Genomic DNA, 11,805 nt, shown 5'->3' on the forward strand with positions numbered 1-11,805 from the left:
GGAGGAAACCGGAGCACCCGGAGGAAACCCACGCAGACACGGGGAGAATGTGCAAACTCGACACGGGGAGAATGTGCAAACTCCACACAGTCAGTTGCCTGAGGCGGGAAATGAACCCGGGTCTCTGGGCGCTGTGAGGTAGCAGTGCTAACTACTGTGCAACTGTGCCGCCCTTCCACCTTCCTCCTTTCTCCTTCCACCACTGATACTCAATAGCAGCAGTGTGTACTACAAAATGCACTGCATTTAACAAAGCTCCTTAGATAGCACTTTTTAAACACATGACCACTACCATCGAGAAGGACAAGACAGCAGATATGTGGAAATACCACCACCAGCATTTATTGTCCATCCCTACTTACTGTTTTGAACAGTTGCAGCTGATGGAGTACCAAGGCTATTGGCCAAGTATCTCCCTGTATTCCATGAGGTCTAACCTTGCTAATCAGTCTCCCATGGGGAACCTTGTCGAATGTCTTACAGAAGTCCATATAGATCACATCTACTGCTCTGCCCTCATCAATCATCTTTGTTACTTCTTCAAAAAACTCAATCAAGTTTGAGACATGATTTCCCACGCACAAAGCCATGTTGACTATCCCTAATCAGTCCTTGCCTTTCCAAATATATATACATCCTGTCCCTCCGGATTCCCTCCAACAACTTGCCCACCACCGAGGTCAGGCTCACCGGTCGCTAGTTCCCTGGCTTGTCTTTACGCCCTTAAACAGTGGCGGCACGTTTGCCAACCTCCAGTCTTCCGGCACCTCACCTGTGACTATCGATGATACAAATATCTCAGCAAGAGGCCCAGCAATCACTTCTCTAGCTTCCCACAGAGTTCTCGGGTACACCTGATCAGGTCCTGGGGATTTTTCCACTTTTAACCATTTGAAGACATCCAGCACTTCCTCCTCTGCAATCTGGACATTTTGCAAGATGTCACCATCTATTTCCCTGCAGTCTATATCTTCCATTTCCTTTTCCACAGTAAATACTGATGCAAAATATTCATTTAGTATCTCCCCCATTTTCTGTGGCTCCACACAAAGGCCACCTTGCTGATCTTTGAGGGGCCCTATTCTCTCCCTAGTTACCCTTTTGTCCTTAATATATTTGTAAAGACCCTTAGCTTTGGCAAATAGAATTAAGGAGAATCCTATCTCATGTCCCCATTTTGCCCTCCTGATTTCCCTCTTCAGTATATTCCTACTTCCTTTATACTCTTCTAAGGATTCACTCGATCTATCCTGTCTATACCTGACATATGCTTCCTTTTTCTTAACCAAACCCTCAATTTCTTTAGTCATCCAGCATTCCCTATAGTTACCAGCCTTCCCTTTCACCCTGACAGGAATATACTTTCTCTGGATTCTTGTTATCTCGTTTCTGAAGGCTTCCCATTTTCCAGCCATCCTTTTACCTGCGAACATCTGCCTCCAATCAGCTTTCAAACGTTCTTGCCTAATACCCTCAAAATTGGCCTTTCTCCAATTTAGAACTTCAACTTTTAGATCTGGTCTATCCTTTTCTATCACTATTTTAAAACGAATAGAATTATGGTTGCTGGCCCCAAAGTGCTCCCCCACTGATACCTCAGTCACCTGCCCTGCCTTATTTCCCAAGAACAGGTCAAGCTTTGCACCTTCTCTAGTAGGTACATCCACATACTGAATCAGAAAATTGTCTTGTACACACTTAAGAAATTCTTCTCCATCTAAACCTTTAACACTATGGCAGTCCCAGTCGATGTTTGGAAAGTTATAATCCCCTACCATAACTACCCTATTATTCTTACAGATAATATTCTTACAAGTTTGTTTCTCAATTTCCCTCTGACTATTTGGTGGTGGGGGGGGTGTCTATAATACAATCCCAAAAAGGTGATCATCCCTTTCTTATTTCTCAGTTCCACCCAAATAACTTCCCTGGATGTATTTCCGGGAATATCCTCCCTCAGCACAGCTGTAATGCTATCCCTTATCAAAAATGCCAATCCCCATCCTCTCTCGCCTCCCTTTCTATCCTTCCTGTAACATTTGTATCCTGGAACATTAAGCTGCCAGTCCTGCCCATCCCTGAGCCATGTTTCTGTAATTGCTATGATATCCCAGTCCTATGTTCCTAACCATGCCCTGAGTTCATCTGCCTTCCCTGTTAGGCCCCTTGCATTGAAATAAATACAGTTTAATTTATTAGTCCTATCTTGTCCCTGCCTGCCCTGACTGTTTGACTCACTTCTGTTCTCAGGTGTACCCGTCTCAGTTCGATCTCTTTCCTTACTATCTCCCTGGGTCCCATCCCACCCTCCACCCAACCTTCCTAGTTTAAATCCTTCCAAGCAGTTCCAGCAAATATCCCTGCCAGTATATTAGTCCCCTTCCAATTTAGGTGCAATCTGTCCTTCTTGTACAGGTCACTTCTACCCCAAAAGAGATTCCAATGATCCAAAAATGTGAATCCTTTTCCCATACACCAGCTCCTCAGCCATGCATTCATCTGCTCTATCTTCGTAATCCTGCCTTCACTAGCTCATAGCACTGGGAGTAATCCAGATATTACTACCCTTGAGGACCTCCTTTTTAAATTTCTGCCTAACTCTCTGTAATCTCTCTTCAGAGTCTCAACCTTTTCCCTTCCAATGTCATTGGTTCCAATGTGGACAATGACCTCCTGCTGGCCCCTCTTTCCCCCCCCCCCCCCCCCCCGACAACATTCTCTGAGACATTCTTGATCTTAGCACCAGGGAAACAACACACCATTCTGCTTTTTTCTCTGCTGGCCACAGAAACGTCTGTCTGAACCTTTGACTACAGAATCCCCGAACACAGTTGATCTTGTTGCATTAGAGCCAGTCTCAATATCAGAAACTTGGCTATTCGTGCTACGTTCCCCTGAGAATCCATCACCCCCTACATTTTCCAAAACAGCATACCTGTTTGAAATGGGTATATCCACAAAAGACTCCTGCCCTTGGTGCCAACCTCTCCCCCTTCCTGGAGTTAACCCATCTATGTGACTGTATCTGAGACTTTCCCCCCTTTCTATAACTGCCATTCATCACATACTGTTGCAAATTCCTCATCGGTTCTATCTGTCTCCAACCGATCCACTCGATCTGAATCAATAAGGTAGTCAAAGAGAGGCTGTTGGTTAATGCTGTTAGGACCAGAAACTTAGGGACAGATTTGCAATTTTGGGTAGTAGCTACAGAGGAAATGTGAAGAACCACCTTTTATTGCATTGAAGGTTAAAGACCAGGCTAGAAATGGAGATCATCAGTGGCTTCCAAAGGAAATTGGATGAGCACTTGAAAGAAATGAGCACACAGGACGACAGAAATCATGTGAGAATAGGACTGACTGGATTGCTGTACCTAAACCAACATGGACCTGACTGGCGACATGGCCTTCTGTGCTGTAATGACTTCCACCTGAAGAGAGAGAACAATGCAGTCGCATGGACTCTGTAGGATTTTCGATCCTCAATTTGAACACTTAGGTAAACTCATCACTAGAAGTATGAATGAAATTTATCATGTTGAGAGTCTAATATCACAAAAGTTGATTTAGTACCTTTTCTATCTGGAAAATGTCTCAACCAGTGTTTGAAATGCAGTTACTGTACGTACAATCAATTCATATGTAATGACATTTGCAGAAAGCATTCAGATGATTATCCACATAGCCTGATTTTAGGGTGCTGATTCAGAAGAATTTGATCCCAGGATGCCAGAAAATTCTACTTCAAGTCTGATGTCAGGGCAGATAGACTTCAGCTTGAAACAAACAGAAATTGCTGGAGTAACTCAGCAGGTTTGGCAGCATCTGTAGAGAGGAAAACAGTTGAAGTTTGACCTTTCCCATCAAGGTTGACACCTCTGACCATGCTTTAGTTTTCTGTTGCTTTTACACATTTCTCATTTCACTGTTAACCAAGTTTATTTGCTCAAGGCTGAGTTGAGAACTAAGTTCACAAACTTCTGAATCTGAGGGACAGTTGCTGTCATCTGGACCAAGCTGATGACTTTACATCTGCAATAGCTAATTTTTTTTTCAATCTTTTGAGGATTTCCCTTGAAGAATCTGCGAGATCCCTATCATGGGAAGTGTGTTGTTTTCATTAAACATTTCTTTCATGATTTTAAGCTCAAGGTGATGAGTGTATCTGTGCTGTCATGTGTGCCATTTGTAGGTTTGGTGATGCTGGTCTTCAAAATTTGTCAGTTTCTCTAAGTTTTTTGGTTCTGTGATTTTATTGTTACATAATCTGTTTAATTATTTTAAGAAGAATTAAACTTCCCTTCTGATTTGGTTCCTTCACTAGGCTCTTGTGTTAGGCGTTTATGCTACCTTCTCTAGTCAACCAGTTCAGTCCAGAGCAAGACTTGACCATGTCGAGTGCCTTTTAAGGAATGTGACCTTGCATATTTTTCCAGTCTCTTCATTTGTGAAAATTGGGAAGTAATGAATTTTACAATGTTGGGAGGTAATTAATTCCACAAATTCACTTTTTAAAATGGTATTCAAGTATACTGTGAAGAGTTTCTATGAAATCTAACCACAACTGTGTAGATGCTGATTGGTATTAATTTTTCTTCATTGATCCTTTTGTGAATGAACATTTCAAACCAAACTGAAATGGGAATTTCATTTTGACTAAAAGCATCTGTTGCACCATATGCATCAAGTTTACTTTCAGTTGTTACGACATTATTTATTCTCAGGAAATAATACTCTGTAAATTTTAAATTTGTATCAGATGTTAAAGTTGAGTTTAATCGTTGTATTTCTTTTTTTCTCTCTTTAGACTTCTGGAATTGAGACTTTAGTAGAGGAGCTTTGTTCCAAATTGAAAGAACTGCAGAATAAGCAAAAAGGTATGTTTAGTTTAAAAGTAATGGCATGCTTTTGAGTACTCACTATTAAGGTTTTGTGAAGACTACAAGGGGGGTGAGTGGGGGTGGGGTCGGTGGGGGTACACCAAAGGTCTGAATCCAAAAGGTCACATGGCAAACCTCCAAACTGGCAGAGTTCCAGAAGATTTGAAAACCTGAATCCACTTAAAGCTAACATCAAGGGTTTTTTTTTGTCTTGGTTACTTAGATAAAATGTTCACGTGTTCACAAACAAAAGAATTACATTTTATTCAAGTTTTTCTTACCAACCTGTTTGTCTGTTTATAATACTGACCTTAGCAAATTTTGAGAAGACTTGTAGCTCAGGTTGAGGTTCTGGATAGAAGTTTGCTCGCTGAGATGGAATTCTGACCTCCTTCTCAAAATTCAAATGTAAGCTTTAAATTGGGGAAGAAATTAGATTTCTCCTGATGCATTAAAATTGTATTTTGATAACTTCTAATATTTGTTTAAAAATTAGTCGATCTCAGTTTTTAGTTGTTCATAGAGATGCTAATTTGGAGTGCTTTGGCATTCATTTTCTTGAGATTTACAGACAAGGAAAGCATATGATGCTACAGAATTGTTATTTCAAGTAATTGACTATCAATGAAGCCTGATGACAGTGTTTAGGAGGTCGTTCTTGGAATTTACATCAGCCAGATCAAAATCAACTAGATTTAAGTAAAATATATTTGCGCAACCTTATAATTGTTTCGTCAAAGACTAAAGGACATAAGAAAGAGGAACAGAAATGTATAGTTCAGTATCTTGGACCTTATCTCATTGCTGGGCTAACTTTATACTTAACTCTGTCCTATCCTGAATTCACTTCAATCCAAAAATCTATTGATTAGTTATAAACATATGGAATATCCACAGCATTCACAGACCTATTGTTCAGAGAATTCCCAAGATTTGCAATCCTTTAATTGAAGAAACATACTGTCATCTCCATTCACAATAGCTGAACTGTTATTCTGAGACAGTGACCTCTAATTTTAAACTTCTCAGTCAGGGAAAAGACTCTCCCAGTGTAAATCTGCCGAAGAATTTTATGTTTCAATTTGATGCTAAACCATCTCTGGCTGGTATTGTACAACAAAAATAAACAGTTCTCGCATAACCAGAATCTATGGGCTTCTTTATACCTTTTCCATATTATCGTGGTTGTGGGTACATTCGCCAAACTGGGAAGTTGATTTGCAGATGTTTTGTCCCCTGACTAGGTAACATCTTCAATCCTGTGGAGCCTCCTGTGAAGCGCTGCTGTAATGTCTCTTTGGAATTTATTTGGTTCTGTTTTTGCTGCTTCTGGTTGTCAGTTCCGGTTGTTCATTGTGGGGGCTGGTATATTGGTCTAGGTCAGTGCTTGTTGATGGAGTCCGTGGATGAGTGCCATGCTTCTAGGAATTCTCTGGCTGTCCTGTGACCATAGTGTTGTCCCAGTCAAATTTGTGGTCCCTGTCATCTGTGTGTATGGCTACTAAGGACAGCTGGTCTTGGTGTTTAGTGGCTAGTTGGTGTTCGTGGATGTGGACTGCCTGTTTGTTCTATATAGTGTTTCATGCAGTCTTTGCATGGAATCTTGTAAATTGTTAGTCTTGCACCTGATGGGTACTGGGTCTTTTGGCCTGGTGGGTTGTTGTCTGAGCGTGGCTTTCAGTTTATGGGCTGTCATGAATCCCAGTGGTTGGAGAAGTCTGACTGTAAGTTCAGAAACTTTTTTTTTTAGAAAGGTAGCGTGGTTAGTAAGTTGGGTCATGGCATGTCCCCATGGTGTTGTTTCTGTTAAGCAGCTGCGGATGAAGTTGCAGGGGGTATCCATTCTTGGCAAAAACTGCAGAGTTGTTGTTCTTCCCTTTGCACATTGGGAGTGCTGCAGTGTATTGTAGCCGTTTTGAACAGGGTCCGAACGCAGCTTCTGTTTTGTGTGTGTGTGTGTGTGTGTGTGTGTGTGTTAGGGTGGTTGCTGTTCTAATTCAGAACTTGGTCGGTGTGTATGCATTTCCTGTACACTTGTGTGGTGCATTCACCGTTCTGTGTTCTTTGTACCATCCCATCTAGGAATGGGAGTTGACTGTTGGTTTCCTCATAGCTTGTAAAATGATCCCTGTCATTATGGTGTTGATGATCTGGTGTGTGTTCTTTTTCTGTTTTAATGCGAACAAAAGTGTTGTCTACATATCTGATCCAGAGTTTAGGTTGGATTTGTAGTAGGGCTGTTTGTTCCAATCTTTGCATCACTGCTTCTGTATTGAGCCCAGAGGTGGGTGAGCCCATAGGTGTTCCATTGATCCGTTCATATTTTTGGTTGTTGAATCATCCACATCCACGAACACCAACGAGCCACTAAACGCCACAACCATCAGTCCCGAGTAGCCATACACACAGATGACAAGGACCACAAATTTGAAGGGGACACCGCAATGACTATAGGACAAGCTAAACAGAGGGTAACCAGAGAATTCCTAGAAGCATGGTACTCATCCACGAACTCTATCAACAAGCACATAAACCTAGACCCAATATACTGGCCACGAGAACGAACAAATGGAAGCAGTAGAGCCGGAGCCAAATAAATTCCACAAGACACAACACAGCAGCGCTTCACGGAGGCTCCAAAGCACCTGAAGATGTCACCTAGACAGGGGATGAAACATCATCAAATCAACTTCCCAGCGTGGCGAATATACCCACAATTACAAAAACCGGCACCCAAGCTACAAATCTTTACACAAACCTTTTCCATATTATATTAAATAGGCATTTGCTGAAGGCACCCAGTGGTTGATTTTGCTGAAAACTATCATTTAAATAAGCTGTATGGACACATTTCAGGCCTGCAGAATATTTCCAGAATTTTCTGTTGCAATTTGTTAGCCTTCTCAGAGAAGTTGCTTAATAACTCATCCGTTGTATTGGGGAGTCCATGATCCTAAATACTCCCTTTCCTCCCTGTGTGTCCAGTTCTGGTCGCCCTATTATAGGAAAGATAGAGGTTTTGGAGAGGATGCAAAGAAGGTTTACCAGGATGCTACCTGGACTGGAGGGCTTGCCTTACGAAGAAAGGTTGAATAAGCTCAGACTTTTCTCTCTGGAGAGGAGGAGGAAGAGAGGAGACCTGATTGAGGTGTACAAAATAATGAGAGGAATACATAGTCAAAGCCAGAGACTTTTCCCCCATGGCAGGATTGACTGGTAAGAGAAGACATAGTTTGAAGTTATTAGGAGGAAGGTATAAAGGAGACGTCTCAGGTAGGTTCTTTATGCAGAGAGTTGTGAATGCATGGAATGCGTTGCCAGCTGTAGTGGTGGAAGCAGAGTCATTAGGGACATTTAAGCGACTGCTGGACATGCATATGGATAGCAGTGAGTAGAAGGGTGCGTAGGTTAAGTCTCGGCACAACATCGTAGGCCTAAGGGCCTGTTCTGTGCTGTACTTTTCTATGTTCTATGATTGTGGACATGGATTAAGTTAGCATTAAAACAAATATGACTGGTCAGGATTCTAGACAGCTGCAAGGACCATGTTTTATGCCAAGCTTGGGTGGCATGGCTTTATGTTTATTTTTGTCAAGAAAGATGCTGCACTCGTGCAGAAGTATATTGTTTTGTATTGTTGCAGTAAGGAAAGTTGGACTGAGATCTAAATGAGTTGATCAGCTGTTCTGTATTCTGTTGGATTGTCTGAGAAATTAAATTGCTTTAACCTGCCTCATTGAAATGTAAACTATTTGCCAGCTGAAAGATTGGACACATATATATAAGAAAACATGCAAAAAGCACAATGCAATTGTTACCTCCTCTGGGTTGCAAGACTGCAGATTGATATCTGGCAGTTGTGGTAATGCACCTTATAAATATTTAGTTTGCGGGGACTTGCAGATGCTTTTGAAAGGCAATTTAGAAGGCAAGATTTGGGGCTGGCATGTACATGAGTTTTCACATTGCTGTGCATTCTTGAAGTTTAGAAGGAACATTGATGAGTCAAATGTTGTATACAAGATCCTGCTTATGGCTACAACTGACCCTCCAGAACTTGCAAAGTTATTTGTAAGAGACCTGCATCTGTCTAGCAAATTTTTGGAAAGGCAATTAATTATGGAAATGATATTTAATTAGACCATGGATTGTAAATTTATTGTTATACTGTTAATTTAGTTTCACAATAATGGTGTAAAAATGTACTATCAAAGATGGTGAAACATTGGTACAGTACTCAATCCATCACTGAGAATCTGTTTCGGTGCTATATGAGTGTCTACCAAAATGCAGCATTTGAAAAAACACAGCATCAGGCATTGCTGAAATCTTTTTCCTGGATAATTGACAATTTTCTATGATTTAACTCATCTACTGCATTGTTTAAATCCTGAAAGAATTCTGAAATACGAGACAAAAATGGCTATTTTTTATTTGGAAAGCTCAGGAAGAAAAACTAGTACAGCTAAGTATAAAGTAGAATTAGGCCTTCATTGTCCATTAAACCTTTCCCTCCACATCTTGTTGAATTAGTTACACAGCCTAGTCAGTTCTCTGTTGGAGAAAGGTGAACACAGATTTTAAGTACTAAAGTCAATTAAAATTTTACTCCCAGAACCAAATTTAAGCCACATTTCACCTCGCCTTCCTATTTTGACTTCACTGTCATCACTTGTATTTCAATTTGTACAATTATGGTTCCAGCAGTGTAGTTTTCTGTTTTTTAAAAATCCTTTAGCCAAAAGAGAATTTATTCAGCTTTAAGCACAATGCTTTACCTGGAGCCACTGTTTTTAAAAAGTAATGTTTCACCTTGCTTGATGCTCATGTATTCTGCACCAATGTCCTGCATGTAATGTGGAGTAATTGCTATGAACACCAAAATCACAGCATACACAAAAACAGACTCTGATGTCTGCAGACCCATAGCAGGCTGTAGGAAGTGCCTACACATCTATCATCGGTGTTAGTGTTTCATATCATCAGCACTTGTGTATACAGATGGCAACCATCATGGCTGTTCCAGATGGAGGGATGAGGGAAAAGACTGGGAATGAGGCAGAGCTTCCCTCCCAAATAGAGTAGTTTACTGGCCATTATTTGCAGCAGTGGATAGAAGTGCACAGACACAGTGCCAAACAGAGTTTAAAACCTGTGTAGTACGCATTCTAGTAATGGACAATCATTAGTTTCTCAGATCCACAACCGGAGAGTTTTTGTTGGAACAGAGATCGATTAGACTGGTCAGCTCTGGAAATGTGTGGGCTGCAAACCCCAGAAAGTAAGATCAGAAAATGATGAGGTTTCTGTCAGCTGCACTGTTGTCACTTTGCAGTGATCATGTTCCTATGCATCCTGGGCATTGCATCACTGAGTGAGATTCGCAGTAAATGCAGCCTATAGTGTGACTACAATAATATTATATCTGTCAAAACTCCATGGATTGTGCACCCACACACCAGTCTTTTGTTTCAAACATTATAGTTCTTAGGCAAGATGAGAGTTCCAGGTCCTAAAATATGACTTGACTCTGTTTATATTTTCACCCATGTAAGCTATGTAATCAGTAATATTGTCCTATGTTGATCTGAGCATAATCCTCTTTCCCCCCCCCTCTCTCCCCGTCTCCCCCTCCCCGTCTCCCCCTCGTGCATATGTGTGTGTCACACGTTCGCGGTGTGGGGGTGTGAGTGTGTGTCACATGCTCGGGGTGTAGGGGTGTGTGTGCACGCGCTGCGTGCTCGGTGTGTGTGCACCACGTGCCCGTTGTGGGTGTATTGTGTGTGTGTTGAGCACTAGGGGTGTGGGTGGGTGTATGTATCTCACACTCAGGGTGTGTGTACACGCGCCGCGTATTGTGGGTGGGTGTAGTATGTGTGTGTGTGTCTCACGCTCGGGGTGTGGGTGGGTGTGCGCCGCATGCTCAGGGTGTGGGTGTGTGTTTCGTGTGTGTGACCCTCTCGCTCTCGCTCCCTCCCTCCCCCCCCCCCCCCCCCACCGTGTCTCTCTCTCTCTCCCTCCTCTCCCCCCCCCAACCTCTTCCTCTTCCCCCCCCCAACCTCTCCTCTTTCCCCCCCCCACCTCTCCTCTTCTCCCCCCCCACCTCTCCTCTTCTCCCCCCCCACCTCTCCTCTTCCCCCCCCACCTCTCCTCTTCCCCCCCCCCCACCTCTCCTCTTCCCCCCCCCCCCACCTCTCCTCTTCCCCCCCCCCCCACCTCTCCTCTTTCCCCCCCCACCTCTCCTCTTCCCCCCCCCACCTCTCATCTTCCCCCCCCCCACCTCTCCTCTTCCCCCCCCCCACCTCTTCTCTTCCCCCCCCCCCACCTCTCCTCTTCCCCCCCCCACCTCTCCTCTTCCCCCCCCCACCTCTCCTCTTCCCCCCCCACCTCTCCTCTTCCCCCCCCACCTCTCCTCTTCCCCCCCCACCTCTCCTCTTCCCCCCCCACCTCTCCTCTTCCCCCCCCCACCTCTCCTCTTCCACCCCCCCACCTCTCCTCTTCCCCCCCCCACCTCTCCTCTTCCCCCCCCCACCTCTCCTCTTTCCCCCCCCACCTCTCCTCTTTCCCCCCCACCTCTCCTCTTTCCCCCCCACCTCTCCTCTTTCCCCCCCACCTCTCCTCTTTCCCCCCCCACCTCTCCTCTTCCCCCCCCACCTCTCCTCTTCCCCCCCCCCTTTCCTCTTTCCCCCCCCCACCTCTCCTCTTTCCCCCCCACCTCTCCTCTTTCCCCCCCCACCTCTCCTCTTTCCCCCCCCACCTCTCCTCTTTCCCCCCCACCTCTCCTCTTTCCCCCCCACCTCTCCTCTTTCCCCCCCACCTCTCCTCTTTCCCCCCCACCTCTCCTCTTTCCCCCCCACCTCTCCTCTTTCCCCCCCACCTCTCCTCTTTCCCCCCCACCTCTCCTCTTTCCCCCCCACCTCTCC

At 43.9% G+C, this 11,805-nt stretch overlaps 1 protein-coding gene across 9 annotated transcripts in view; it reads left to right on the top strand.

Moving 5' to 3' along the window:
• The window catches only part of kiaa0232 (KIAA0232 ortholog), a 130,286-nt gene that overhangs the window by 77,366 nt on the left and 41,115 nt on the right, over positions 1-11,805 (top strand). For 8 of the 9 annotated variants that reach the window (XM_087980040.1, XM_043674210.2, XM_043674209.2 and 5 more), the window contains one exon: positions 4,810-4,879. In XM_087980040.1, the coding sequence (XP_087836166.1) occupies positions 4,810-4,879 (70 nt within the window). Of the gene's footprint in view, positions 1-4,340; positions 4,489-4,809; positions 4,880-11,805 lie in introns of those variants that run through there. The other variant, XM_043674213.2, reaches the window with a different exon arrangement.

Source organism: Chiloscyllium plagiosum, unplaced genomic scaffold, assembly GCF_037043375.1.
Source record: "Chiloscyllium plagiosum isolate Xiang-an unplaced genomic scaffold, Cpla_swu_hap1 HiC_scaffold_36, whole genome shotgun sequence".
Lineage (NCBI taxonomy): Eukaryota > Metazoa > Chordata > Chondrichthyes > Orectolobiformes > Hemiscylliidae > Chiloscyllium > Chiloscyllium plagiosum.